This window comes from Crinia signifera, chromosome 3 (assembly GCF_055691185.1).
Source record: "Crinia signifera chromosome 3, ASM5569118v1, whole genome shotgun sequence".
In the NCBI taxonomy this organism is placed as follows: Eukaryota; Metazoa; Chordata; class Amphibia; order Anura; family Myobatrachidae; genus Crinia; species Crinia signifera.
This window is the reverse complement of record NC_139219.1, coordinates 170,593,265-170,608,858: the sequence shown is the minus strand read 5'-3', so window position 1 is coordinate 170,608,858 and position 15,594 is coordinate 170,593,265. Positions and strand designations below refer to the sequence as shown.

The 15,594-nt window shown below is 42.0% G+C and overlaps 1 protein-coding gene across 4 annotated transcripts in view; it reads right to left on the bottom strand.

The window, feature by feature from the left end:
- Positions 1-9,092: 9,092 nt before the first annotated feature.
- Positions 9,093-15,594, bottom strand: part of SCML4 (Scm polycomb group protein like 4) — a 73,757-nt gene continuing 67,255 nt past the window's right edge. For 3 of the 4 annotated variants that reach the window (XM_083176938.1, XM_083176940.1, XM_083176941.1), the window contains one exon: positions 11,845-14,924. In XM_083176938.1, the coding sequence (XP_083033064.1) occupies positions 14,799-14,924 (126 nt within the window). In that variant the 3' untranslated portion in view covers positions 11,845-14,798. Of the gene's footprint in view, positions 11,568-11,844; positions 14,925-15,594 lie in introns of those variants that run through there. The other variant, XM_083176939.1, reaches the window with a different exon arrangement.

The window sequence follows — 15,594 nt, the reverse complement described above, 5'->3', positions numbered from 1 at the left end:
ATAATGTACATTTCAAACCCCCAGGGGTTTCACCAATTGTGGTACAACTGGGCAGTGAAAATGAAAAATTAAATTTTTTACACAAAAATGCAGTTCTGGCTCAAAATTTTTCATTTTCATAAGGTATGAAGGAGAAAAAGCACCCCAAAATCTGTGCCCCAATTTCTCCCGAGTATGGCAATGCCTCACATGTGACCAAAAAATACCATTTGGGTGCATGGCAGGACTCAGAAGGGAAGGAGTGATATTTGGATTTTGCAGCACAGATTCTGGTGGAATTTTGGTGGGTGCTATGTCACATTAGCAAGACCCCCAAAGCACCAATACAGTGGAACCCCCCCACAAGTGACCCCATTTTGCAAACTACACCCCTCAGGGAATTCATCTAGGGGTATAGTGTACATTTCAAACCCCCAGGGGTTTCACCAATTTTGATACAACTGGGCAGTGAAAATGAAAAATTACATTTTTTTACACAAAAATGCAGTTCTGGCTCAAAATTTTTCATTTTCACAAGGAATGAAGGAGACAAAGCACCCCAAAATCTGTGCCCCAATTTCTCCCGAGTATGGCAATGCCTCACATGTGACCAAAAAATACCAGTTGGGTGCATGGCAGGACTCAGAAGGGAAGGAGTGATATTTGGATTTTGCAGCACAGATTCTGGTGGAATTTTGGTGGGTGCTATGTCGCATTAGCAAGACCCCCGAAGCACCAATACAGTGGAACCCCCCCACAAGTGACCCCATTTTGCAAACTACACCCCTCAGGGAATTCATCTAGGGGTATAGTGTACATTTCAAACCCCCAGGGGTTTCACCAATTTTGATACAACTGGGCAGTGAAAATGAAAAATTACATTTTTTTACACAAAAATGCAGTTCTGGCTCAAAATTTTTCATTTTCATAAGGTATGAAGGAGAAAAAGCACCCCAAAATCTGTGCCCCAATTTCTCCCGAGTATGGCAATGCCTCACATGTGACCAAAAAATACCAGTTGGGTGCATGGCAGGACTCAGAAGGGAAGGAGTGATTTTTGGATTTTGCAGCTCAGATTCTGGTGGAATTTTGGTGGGTGCTATGTCGCATTAGCAAGACCCCCGAAGCACCAATACAGTGGAAGCCCCCCACAAGTGACCCCATTTTGCAAACTACACCCCTCTGGGAATTCATCTAGGGGTATAATGTACATTTCAAACCCCCAGGGGTTTCACCAATTGTGGTACAACTGGGCAGTGAAAATGAAAAATTAAATTTTTTACACAAAAATGCAGTTCTGGCTCAAAATTTTTCATTTTCACAAGGAATGAAGGAGACAAAGCACCCCAAAATCTGTGCCCCAATTTCTCCCGAGTACGGCAATGCCTCATGTGTGACCAAAAAATGGCAGGACTCAGAAGGGAAGGAGTGATATTTGGATTTTGCAGCACAGATTCTGGTGGAATGTTGGTGGGTGCTATGTCGCATTAGCAAGACCCCCAAAGCACCAATACAGTGGAACCCCCCCACAAGTGACCCCATTTTGCAAACTACACCCCTCAGGGAATTCATCTAGGGGTATAGTGTACATTTCAAACCCCCAGGGGTTTCACCAATTTTGATACAACTGGGCAGTGAAAATGAAAAATTACATTTTTTTACACAAAAATGCAGTTCTGGCTCAAAATTTTTCATTTTCAGAAGGTATAAAGGAGAAAAAGCACCCCAAAATCTGTGCCCCAATTTCTCCCGAGTACGGCAATGCCTCACATGTGACCAAAAAATACCAGTTGGGTGCATGGCAGGACTCAGAAGGGAAGGAGTGATTTTTGGATTTTGCGGCTCAGATTCTGGTGGAATGAATGGTGGGTGCTATGTGGCATTAGCAAGACCCCCGAAGCACGGTGAAATTATGAACCTAATAATCCATAGATGTGTGGTATATTTTAAAACACTCCTTTATACATAGGCCGGGTTTGTCGGGGCAAGTGTCACACTGGAAAATAGTTTGCTTTCTTATTCCCTTTTTATAGCAAACTTTGCACCTTTTTTGTGTCCTGCCCTTTTTTCCAGTGGAGGGGATTTCATCAGGAAAATGCTGCCCTGGTACAAAACGGGGGCCAGTACTAGAAGTACTGGGGCCCTCTGCCTGCTGGTTCCCAAATATTAGGCCCTTTATGACTTCCTCTTGAAAGTGCATAAATGTCCCCCTCTGGCTGGTAGAACGGAATAGCACGTAAGCGTTATACAGTGCCATCTGGATGATATACACGGCCAGCTTCTTGTACCAGATTTTTGTTTTCCGCAGGGGACTGTACGGCTTCAGTACCTGATCTGAAAGATCCACTCCGCCCATGTACCTATTGTAATCCAGGATACAATTAGGTTTTGAGGTGTGGGTACTGGTACCTCGTACAGGGACGGAGGTGGTACTGTCTCCGTGAATTGTTGTCAGTATAAGGACATCCCTCTTGTCCTTATATTTGACCAACAACATATTTTCGGTGCATATTCCCCTGCTTTCACCCCTTCTCATTACTTGGGCAATGTGCGTTTTTGGGAGGCCTCTTTGGTTCTTGCGCACAGTACCGCAAGCTGCTGTACCTCTTGAACCAAGGGCCTTAAACAGGGGGATGCTGGTGTAAAAGTTATCCACATAGAGGTGATAACCTTTATCCAGGAAGGGGTGCACTAAATCCCAGACAATTTTTCCACTAACACCTACGAGGGAGGGGGGGCATTCTGGCGGTTCAATTCTTGAATCCTTCCCTTCATATACCCTAAACCTGTGAGTGTACCCTGAGGTGCTTTCACACAGCTTATACATTTTTATGCCATACCTTGCCCTCTTACTGGGAAGGTACTGGCGGAATTTAACCCTTCCTTTAAAATGTATAAGGGACTCGTCTATGCAAATGAATTTATCTGGGATGTACATCTCTTCAAATTTGGCACTGAAGTGATCAATGACCGGCCTGACTTTGAATAGCCGGTCAAAGGTGGGATCATCTCTGGGTGGGCACTGTGCATTATCGTTGTAATGCAAAAATTTAAGGATTAACTCAAAACGAGTCCGGGTCATGGCCATACGGTAAAGTGGGGTGCTGTACAGAACATCTGTACTCCAATATTGCCTAATTTCTGGCTTTTTTACTATGCCCATATGAAACACCAGACCCCAAAACGTCATCATCTCTACTGCATCTACAGGGGTCCACCTAGCAAATGATGACGTGGGGTTTTGAGCAATAAACTGCTGGGCATATAAATTAGTTTGGTCCACCATTAAATTTATAAAATCATCAGAGAAAAATTATTTGAAAAAGTCAATTTCTCTGAGACCTGTGGAATCAAATTGGATTCCTGGGATGGCCAAAAACTCAGGAACCTGGGGCTCAAAATTGTCTGGTGGTGGGGTCCATACGAGATCAATTATTGGGGGGGGGTCTCAGCTGCTCTAGAGGAGGAAGAGGAGCTAGAGGAGGAAGAGGAGCTTAAGATGAATCCTTCAAATTCCCCGCTTGCCTCACTGGCTGTGTCAGAGTCAGAGGCAAGCATGGCATATGCCTCCTCCGCTGAATACATTCTTCTGGATGACTGGGATGACATTTGGGATGACATTTGGGATGCCATTTTTATTTTTGTGTTTCTGGTAGTGAAATGTTTCAACACGTGTATAGTGTAGGGGGGTACAAACTTTATTTAAATGTAGTATGTAGTGTGTAGTGTGTATGTAGTGCAGAAAAAAAAAAAAAAAAAAGGTCCTGCGCCAAAAATTGAGCACAGATGTTGGTCAGTAACGTCCGTCACTGAACAGCGCTCAAAGGCAACAGGAATTTGATCAAAAAAATTTGATCAAAAAAAATTAAAAAAAGACCCCACCGCACCCTCAAAAAAAAAAAAAAAAGGTGATCAGTGATGCGACACTGATTACCAGTGAGGGGCAGCAGGTGCACAACCTTTGTTGCAACTGACAGTGCAACTGGCAGGTATATATAAAAAAAAAAACTCTGCACCCCCAAAAAGTTGCTGATCACCTCAGATATAGTGATCAGCACAAAAGGGGGGGGGGCAGCAGACACAAAATATAGCACTCTCTATCACTCTCTGTCACTATCTCTCTCTATCTCTCTCTATCTCTCTCTATCTCTCACTATCTATCACTATCTATCACTCTATGACACTGCAGCAGCAGCACTGACAGTTATATATATAAAAAATAACCCCTGCACCCCCAAAAAGTTGCTGGGGGTGCACAAAAGGGGGGCAGCAGACACAAAATATAGCACTCTCTATCACTCTCTGTCACTATCTCTCTCTATCTCTCTCTATCTTTCTCTATCTATCACTCTATGACACTGCAGCAGCAGCACTGACAGTTATATATATAAAAAATAACCCCTGCACCCCCAAAAAGTTGCTGGGGGTGCACAAAAGGGGGGCAGCAGACACAAAATATAGCACTTTCTATCACTATCTCTCTCTATCTCTCTATCTCTCACTATCTATCACTCTATGACACTGCAGCAGCAGCACTGACAGGTATATATATATAAAAAAAAAACCTGCGCCCCCAAAAAGTTGCTGATCAGTTAATTTATACTGATCAGCACAAAAGGGGGGGGCAGCAGTCAGTTGCACACGCAGTACAGCTGTATATATATAAAATATATATAGCACAATCTGTCACTATCTCTCTATCTCTCTCTATCTCTCTCTATCTCTCTATCTATAACTCTATCACACTGCAGCAGCACAAAATATAGCACTCTCTGTCACTAGCCCTCTCTATCTCTCTCTATCTCTCTCTCTCTATCTCTCTATCTATAACTCGAACACACTGCAGCAGCACAACACAGCACAGCACAACACAGGAAGTCACAAGAAGTAACAAGATCCAGGAACGCTACAAGCAGTGATCAGGTAAGTGTTTGCAAGGATCAGGTCAGTATATCGCGGCAGATAGGCACGGTGACCGCACTGCACGCAATTCCAGACCGGAATGGCGTCTGCAGTGCAGTCACCGTTAGTTTAAATCACCCTCCATGGCTGTGATTGGTTCGTCGGTCCGACGAACCAATCACGGCCTTTGGGGGCGGGTGGGGGGAGGTGGGGTGACACCAGTGTCACCCTTACACCCCGTGGTGATTGGTGCTGTACTTTACAGCACCAATCACCACCGATCCCTGTGTCACCGGCGAACGTTATTCGCCGGTGACACAGAAAACGCTGTAATTGGCTGTTCACACTGAACAGCCAATCACAGCGATCGCCGACGGGGGGGCGGCATCGCAGCCCCCCCTGGGCATGCAGGGACATGTCTGCTGTCAGGGACAGCAGACATGTTTAAACTGTCACCGCGTCTATAGACGCGGTGACAGTTTTAAGCCATGACGTACATTTACGCCATGTGTCGGGAAGTACATCCCGGCCATGACGTAAATGTACATCAAATGTCGGGAAGGGGTTAAATGAATTATTGTCTGTTTCCATGAAAATAAGGTTGGGACTATTGATCCTAAAAGGCGCACCCTGAACCTTTTATCCGATTTTACTACTGTTGTTCCATATCAGGCATAGGAACTCTACAGGGTTTGGCTGCCATTTATAAGTTTGATATACAATCAGGTATTTAGTAAGAACCATCACCAGCGCGATTTTGGTACCACACTCTAGAATATATATATATATTCACTGGGTAGCTTTGCACAGCCTTCTAAGTCAATAATGGCTGGGTGCCCGCACTGTATGAAGATAGATAGCATCAGCGTGTGTGCGGCACCCCAATATACTTGTCTCAGTTCGTTAAAACGAAAAGTTTATTTGCAACGTTTCACTGTCAACGTTTCACTGTCAGGCTAAAACAGCTTATACATATGGCGGGAGCCATCCCCTCCGTGCTGACAAATGACGTCAGCAGCGTCACGTGCACCGCAAGTCTAGCGTGCACCCATCACCATAACAACGGAACAACAATACATAGAGACAGCCGTGTCCTATAATGCAATGCATATATAAAAACAAAGATGGGAGTTAAACACGCTTATCTCACCATAAGTGGAAGGTACAGTGGGCTAGGTGTTCAGATGGTAAGTCCCGGGTAGGAGGGTGATGCACCACCGCACAGGCTTGAATAGGCGTGTATCACCTATTGAAGCCTGTGCGGTGGTGCATCACCCTGCTACCTGGGACTTACCATCTGAGCACCTAGCCCACCGCACCTTCCACCTATGGTGAGATAAGCGTGTTTAACTCCCGTCTTTGTTTTTATATATGCATTGCATTTATTGTACTGTCTGCACTTGTACTTTATGTGTAATTTTAATTCTTAAATTTATTTTGATATTTATTCTGAACTGTTACATCAATAAATTCTATCTGGTAAATACATCCCTAAAGGGGTCCAGATTTATTCTACATATTTTACATATCAATTGTGAGTCCTTTGCGCCATCTCTGTCTTCCCTATCTATAGAATATTACTTTGAGCTGCCTGGACAGATTCTTAATCCATACAGTGCACTCACTATGAGTCCTAGGGGATTACATGAATAAGGCTAATACTGTACAAAGCACAATCAATATGATCAAAGTCTTCTTAAGGATTAAAGAGTAACCTCTGTGATGTATGGATTACTTCTGTTATGTTTCGATGGAAGCCTTTCACCATACCAAATTCAATGCCTCTAAGCACCTTTTTTTATAGAGTTATTTTTACTTGAATGAACACACATTTACAGTTTACCTTTTGTCCCTTGGAAATTATTAGTAATCTGATTTCCTAATATGACTATGAGAAGGGCCATCTCTACCATCAGACAGCTCAGAGGTGGAACTATCATTGGTGCAGCAGGTGGAGTGGACCAGGGCTGAAATTCATCTTCCCCCACCTCCCCTCTTCTTACCTCTGTCCTAACATTGTCGGGCTGGGTGTCATTCCCACCTCCTTCTTTTTCATCCTCATCCTCACATTCAGGCCGTTATTCTAATCCTAACGCTCCCCTGTACATTCGCACAAGTGAGCGAGGTTTTGCCACTACGCATGCGCATAAGCATTTATGCACACGTGCAAGCTCCGTTTGCGAGTGGGCACAGTGAATTGATTATTCAGCAGTCTGTTCGCACCGAGCAGTGGGGGCAGGGGGCAGCAGGGATGAGTAGCGCCCATGTCATGAGCATGTCCATTAAAAAGCTGGGGCGTTCCCATGGTAATGTGGCTATGACGCAGGTGTGGGGGGCGGGCAGCTGATGTCACCGGATGTCAGCTGCCCACCCACTTCCCGTACAAGGATGCTGCAAACCTAAGTCACCAGAAAGTGAATTCGATTTGTGAGCGCTGTAGAATCATTCGATGTTCAGTGACCATCAAATGATTCGACCCTGCTGAATGTTTTTCAAAAAATCCATTTGCAGGTGTGAGGGGAAACTCGACATGTGAGGGGGGATGGACGGTCGTGTGGGTGGTGATTGGTTGACTCGCTAAGCTGCAGATTTCACAGCCCCATTCCCAATTCTGATTCTACCACCTGTGTAACATTTCAGGCATTTAGCACTTTCTCACTTTGGAAGAGACTTAGGGGTAGATTTATTAAGCTCGGTGATGTGATAAAGTGTCCAATCAGCTCCTACCTGTCATTTTTCAAACCAAGCCTGTAACTGCACATTTAGGAGCTGATTGGCCAGTGATAAAAAACAGACACTTTATCACTTCACCGAGCTTAATAAACCTGCCCCTAAAGCTTATGCCAGGTCTAGTTTTGCCTCATCAAGTGGAAACTCATCTGGCCTCACTTTCACATTTCGCTTATTTAAACTTCCACCCATCCACAACACTGCCACCTGACTTATTTTCCTCTCTCAACATTTAACTTCTGCCATTCTCTGTACCAGTCACCTTCAAAATTCTCTTCATCTCCAACCCCATTGCTGCCCACACTATCCCTCTGATCCTCATATATCTAACCTCCTCACTGATTTATGCTTCTCACTCCCATCTCCAAGACTTTCCTATGCGGCTCTATATTTGGGGGAAATGCACTCCATGGCCAATTTCATTAACTACTGGTCTCCAAGGCTGCTAGTGAGACTGAGACGTAAGAACTAATCTATTCATCAGCAAACCTTACTTTTGAATGCTGCAGTTTTTGGTCAATAAATGAAGTCAATCGAAAAATATTGGACAATGCCCTAGTCAGCAGTTGAAATATTATTATTGTCCTGCTTTATGTAGACTCTATATACAAGCAGTATGCACAGATGAAGCCAAACATTTTTATTATAATCATTACCAGATCCCTACATTATACAGTTCAAAAAACTTAGGTGAATGAGATGTACACCCATATTCACCCCAAATACTTCTCTCTCAAAATCTCCTGCGATGATCACTGAGAGAGCCTGCCCCGACCTTCCTTTGACATCCTGGGCCCGATTCAGATCTGATTACATGGCTGGGAATGTGTACAGTATATTTTCGATACACTGCGCATGATTACGGCCCGAAGTATGCATGCACAAGGCCATCCTGCAATGAAAGCCTGCCACTTGGCAAAGTGATTGACAGGAATTAGTTGTCTGGGGGTGAAAACTAGCCATTTAATGGGTATGCTTCAAAGAAATGCAGGCATGTCTAGGAAAATGCTGTGAGTGTCCAGGAAAATGCTAGGCGTGCCCAAGTGATTTATGGGAGGGTGTGTGACATTAGCTGCAGTCCAGATATGCCTTTATACATTGCACTACCCGGTAAAGTCCAGGTCTACGTGACATCTCTGAGTAGTTGTGGTCAGTGAAAAACTCATTCAATGGTGAGTCTGTTACGATGGGTTTTGGACATATTTGCATGGCTGTGAATGGATGTGTAGCTGTACACATCCATTGCGCAGTATGCACATTGATTCGCAAGGCGGTAATTTACTGTTGGGGGTACAGTATGTTATATAAAGCACAATGCTTTTGCTTTGTGCCCAAGTAAGAAGCTCTGTTGCATCCAGCAAGTTAGGTTAGATGGCTCAGAAAATCTGCAAGCAAAGTAAATGCATGTAAAGAAACGGACTGCGTTTAATTCATTGTGTTTAATCTCAATACTTTGACAGAATTGAAAACAAAGCATCAAATATGAAAGAAACTTAAAAAGTCATTTTTATTAGATTTAAAAACATTAAGGCCAAGTATATTCCATTTTTAATTACTATGCAAACATCAAAGATACAATACACATAACGGTAAATGTACAATTACAATATTGAAAACATGCCTCTAAATAGTGACATTGTACACTTTAATAAATTCCAAATAAAATATATGAAAAAACTGAAAGCACATTTGACACTTTTTACATTGTACATTTGGTAGTATTTCTCCTAACACACCGCACACATCAGTGATTGGCACCACCCATAGAACACATGCTGCTGTGTAATCCTTGGCTGTGAGCAGGAGTGTACTCCATGTATGGCAGATTGGTGCATATATAAAGTTCCATCATGCACCTTGTTTGACGCTGGTATGTTTAAGTATTTCAATGTACAGTATATTATACTTACATACATATATATAGAAAATACACATAACGTCTATGGGGCCATTATTGTCACAAAAGAAACCTAAATGTTACTCATAACACTTCTTCCATTCATCCACTGTTTCAGAGACCCAGGATCTTCTGGTCGGGTTTGGTCTATTAGACCAACAGTGTCTAGGTCTACAATCCAAAGGTTGACAACTAATGGTCGACAGCGTCAAAAGATACGTTTTTCATTTTTTGAGTGTCTATGCTCGCTGTGCTTCGGGTACGGTGCCTCGCTGCGCTTGTCGCACAATTATAGCCCAACTCTATGCCCACGTGGATGGTAAAGCATGAACATGTCATTTTATTTTACAAAAAACTCATGTCGACCTTAAAAATGCATGCCGACATTTTGACCATGTTGACCTTTTGACCATCAACCAATGGTTGTTGACCTTTTGATTGTCTACCTAGACACCATAGATCTAAAGCCTGGGTTCCCTTCCGGTCACAGTGCCTGCTTTGTCCATGGTTGATAAAAAAAATAGATGGTAGGTGTTGGCAACAACATAAACAAACTTGAGGGCATACTTACTTTAGCTAAACCACGTTCTGTGAAGGTAACTCTGTTTAACTGCCGAGGAGACATGACATATATGGCTAGATTACATTTTAGGTGCGCACTGGTCAAACACAATGCAATACTGTCTATGCGTCTTGGAGTATCTATTGTGATTACACTTTCTGTACATACAGTCTGACCTTATTTTAACACAAAATAAATTAACATAGAAAACACATGAATACTTCTTAGATGTGAAATACAGCTTTCCCTGAGCTTTCTAAGCCCAAACAGACAACAGACATTGCTACCGTCTTGCTTCTAGTGTATCTATAAGCTACATTTTGTAGGCATGACATATGTTTTGATATACTGTACGGCAACAATGGGCCTCATTGGTTATGTAAACATTTCAGTAGCGGCCCTCTAGGACAGGCCTCTTTCTAACTTGTCACATTGTTTATTCTCTATAATAAACTGCACTGCAAATATACATTTAATGTGGCATTATTTGGAATTAGCACCATGTATGTTATCATTAACTATATAATTTATGCATATAACCTTTCACAAAATACTGTGAGTCTCACCTCAAAGGTGCCCATACACGCTGTGATAGCAGAGTGTAATGCCATGTGATGTGCACTTCCGTGGGCATCGCATCGCACAGTACAAAAAGTATGTGCTGCACAGAATTTTTGTACTGCCCACGGATCGCATCGCATGCAAAACGCATGCATTACGATGTGATCCAGCCCACAATGCATTGTATGGGCACCTTAAGCTGTGTACACATGGTGCAATATATTGCTCAGTGTCCCGTTTTCATCAGCGACCAGAGATGGTCACTGATGAAAAAGAGACTCTGCCGGGGGAGCTGCAGAGGGAAGCAGCTGATTGCAGGAGCTAGCATGCACCCGGCGATTTATCGCCCACAGCACATATAAATCACTCAGCTTAAAATCACCTCATATGTACACAGCTTTACTATAGCACCAAACTGACCAATAGTAGTAAGCAGTAATTATGGAATTGGTGGGAAACAAATAGACACTGACATATTACAGTACTTTCTTTAGCACCAATTGGAAAAATGATTTGCCAACCTATTACATTTTTATGGCTGTTTGGCTATTACTGATGCCTCTACTGTACTGGAGTATATTGTGTACCATAGGTATTCCTAACACAATGAGGCTCATTTGCTAAGCACAGAATATGGTAATTTAATGATTGGCACCAATTTGTCTAATGGTGTGTACACATGGTGAGATTCCTTTGCTATTCGACTAAAGGTGTCCATACAATTGTTCAGTGCAATGAGATGCGCACTGCCGCACACATCTCATCGCACGGCTCAAAATGTATGTGCTGCTCATAGTTTTTGTACTTTTATATAAAGCTGACAGTAGAATTGGGAAACAAAACAGTATGTCCTACTGTACATTCGGACTGGAAAATTGTCCTTGTTTTTATTTTGATTCATTAGATTTTGCAGGAAGAGAACGAAGTATTTCAGTGCTGTAATAGTAGAAAAAACAAAAGGAATTCTACTTTAACACTTTATAATCACAATAAATACATAATCTTGTTCAATTATTATTTTTTAAATACCTTAAATTAAATTCATTTTCATGACACTGGGTCCAATTCAGATAAATTCGGCGGTATATTTACTAATATGAGAGTTGTATAGAAGATGGGATGTTGTCATTCTGATTCTATTACCTACTAGAAGGTGCTAAATAGAACTTCAATACATCTTAGTAAATTTATCTTTTGGGTTGGGGGGGGGGGGTTGGGGGAGTGTGCCGATATTTTGGACAGTTGCAAATATCGGCACACACCTATTAGAAAATGGCCGCATTTGAATTGTCAAAAATGTCCGCTAAATTGATATTCTGTGTCTATTTTCAACAATCTGTGGCCATCTCTACCGATCCACGGTATTTCCAACCAGGGTCTTTCCAATGTAAGTTCGATCTACTCTACACTGAAAAGTGCAGCTATTTCTGACTGTCAGAAATATGGGCACACATTGAATACCCCCTTAATATTTACACACATCTGCAATGTTTTTAGATCTGTACATGTGCAAACCCAGTGTACCGATGTCAGTCGCAGTGCCCCTTACTGCAGCAACATGATTGACATGGTACTGGCATGTAAAGTTGATACTGAGGTTGCCGCAAAAAGCATCTCAGAAAACAGGAGCGTGTCTGCCGCATTTCCAGTGGCTTTAACCAAGCATCCAATTCTGCGTTATCAGATATGGCAGTAGTTCGTATTACGTATCGTATTAAGTATCTTTTATTTCAAGATGTCTCTGCAGCATTTGCCTATTTCAGTACAGTTGCTGTGTACAAAAACGCAGCGGAGGAGCTAATAGCTTACAACTCTGAATCAGACCCGTAGTTGGCTAAATCGACACTTTGCATTTCAGATGACAGCATTCATGAAATTAAAAGAAATTGAGATGTCCCAGCTCAAGCATGGTATTCCAAGCATTCATGAGGCCAAAACATATTTGTACATACAAGTGTCAGATACATGGCAGTTAAATGTAATCATTCTGTAGAGTTTTATTATTATTCTATTTTATTTATAAAGTAGATTTCAAATAATGTATCTTACTTCAAAGCAACCTATTTACTGCATAGTTTAAAATGCACATATATATATTTATGTAGAATAATATTTTTTTATAGAAACGGTGTCTGGCTGATCCAACTGGACATCAGGGAAATCCTCTGGGGGCCTCAGTGCTTGAAACAATGCCCCTCAATGTACTGGCCATGCCCTTTCCCACAACAATTTTGTTGGTCCCTGTTTTACCCGGTGGGCTTTTAATTCTTTAATCTAGTACTGTACAGAATTGGACTTGAACAGACCAAATAAATAGTACATGTACAATCAATCTATTTTGAGGTCTGATTATTGGATTACACTGGGGAACAGTAGCATAAAATAGTTTTTTTGCTTTATGTGGATTTTTTTATTTGTAGCTGATAAACAATATACTGTAATATAGCCATATGATGTAGATATGCACAAATTAAAAATGGTAATTCCCTACCTTTGAGGTCGAATATGAACAATAACACAAAAATACTACTTTGTAGGCCAGATGTATCAAGCTTCAAAAGTGATAAAGTGGAGAGTGATAAATAACCAGCCAATCAGCTCCAACCTGTCATTTTTCAAACCCCCACATATACAGTAACATGGCAGGTAGGAGTTGATTTGCTGGTTGTTTATCACTTATCAAGCTTGATAAATCTGGTCCTTTAGATTAAGGGGGTGATTCTGGTTGATTCGCAAGGCTGTAACATAAACATTCATTCACAGGCTGTGGGGGAACACCCACATCATTCAATGGTCGGCGACCATCGAATGATGGCGATGGTGCACACATATAAAAGTGACTCTCAAATCACTTACATATGCATGGAGGCTCGGGAGGAAGTGGGCAGGCAGCTGACATCCAGTGATATCAGCTGGCCGCCTCTTGCACCCACGTCATCGGGGCATTTGCGTGAGAACGCCCAGCGTTCTCATGGGAACACCCATGAAATGCTGGGGAATCCCATATGTAAATGGTCCGGCCCCTCCATGCCCCCCGCCAGCAATGTGGGTGCGTGCATCAGGAGAACAGTTTATTCACCGTGGCTGCACGCACCCTGCGTCTGCACATGTGCAGAAATGCGCCTGCTCAAAACATCAGCCCCGTGCGAACAAAGGGCCTGATGCAAATGTGAGGAGAGTGCATAGGTGATCACCTGTCTAGTGTATACTGTGCATATCTGAAAACCTATTTTTCGCTGTATACAGCAAAACAACAAGAACTATACAGTTACCACTTTGTACAGTAAGTGCCTACGTAAGGATTGTAAACTATAATAGTTATGTCCTGGTAATTAAAAAAATTACAAGCATTGCACAGTGTAATGATATATGAGAGCTATAGAAAAAATTATATTCGAGCAGGAGACACTTTATAAGAGTGAAATCTGATATTCCTGGAAATCCAAAGTGATACTTTTAGGTTTCCATGAGACCCATGGTGTGTACACACGGTAAGATGTGCCTTAAGATCCTATCCATGATCCGATCAGATCGGATCGTGGATAGGATCTTAAGGCACATCCGGTTTGCATCCTATCTTGACTATATAGTGCAGATCTGCACTATATAGACAAGGCAGCCAAGACTTTCTGGCTTCCGATACGTGAACGCGCATCGGGATCGGATCGGGATCGCAAGGGTTAAAACCCTTGTGATCTGCATCAGATTCCGATCCGATGCCGATCCGATGTTGACTATATCATCAACATCGGAAAGGAAATCGGACCGTGTGTACACAGCACCAGTTAAAATGTCAATTATTGGTTTGATATTGGCTATTTGTTGTAATATAATGTTAACCGGGATCTCATTTCATCTTCCAAGTAAATAGTTCAGTGTTGGTTAGTAGTTCCATGCTTGCTTTGGCAGTGCTTTTACAGTAGCATCTACAGTAATGCGCTGAAGTGTGAATTCATTTTTGTTGATCTACAGTAATGTCAACCACATTCAGAGCAATGACTTGCACACCTTTTCAGTAATAAGGATTGGCTGATATGAAAATTACACAACCATTTTTAAAACACAAGCTTATGACAAAAATAAAAAAAGGTGTCATTATGGCCTTTTCATAAGGCAACATGTTATCACTCTACCATGTGACAGTGCTGAGTTACTAACATGGAAACATCAGAACTTCGCTTGTTTCAGCTTATCAATATGGTAGCAAAGCTTCAGGGCAGGCCCCAGTTTTAGTCCCAAATACTTCATAACCATGTCACTCCTTAGAAGAAGCAATGCATTGCCATCAATCTCCTATACAAAAAGAAACAGAAGGTCAACTTGGTCAGTTTTTATGTGCTTCAAAAGTGATACAATGGAGAGTGGTAGACAACCAACCAATCAGCTCGTGCCTGACAGTTTTCAAACACAGTCTGTGACATGGCAGGTAAGAGATGATTGGCTGGCTGCTTATCACTCTCCATTTGATCACTTTTGAAGCTTAGTGCATCTGGCCCATTGTGAGGTAAATTTACTAAAGCTTCTAAAAAAGAAAAGATGTGATGTTGCCCATTGCAACCAGTCAGATTCTGTCTATCATTTTCTAGTATGCCATAGAGAAATTATAGACAGAATCTCATTTGGTTGCTATGAGCAACAACATCTCTTTTTAGAAACTTTAGTAAATGTACCCCTGTAATACACATAAGTGTACAGCTCTTATATGGAGCCTAAGTGGGGAAACACCAGGGTCTAAGGATCAACATTCTGCAGAACTATAAATTGGGGCTGCAGATGTTTGGCCCACATTAGGAAGATGCTTTTATTCCTCCTGTAGATTATGTTATATCCATACATAGTTAAATATAACAAAAACTCTTGCTCATTAAAATAAGGGTAGATCTAAGTTTGATATATAGTACAGCATGAATATACAGTAAATGTTCTGCAATTGTTAATGCAAACTTGATTACTGTGTATCACT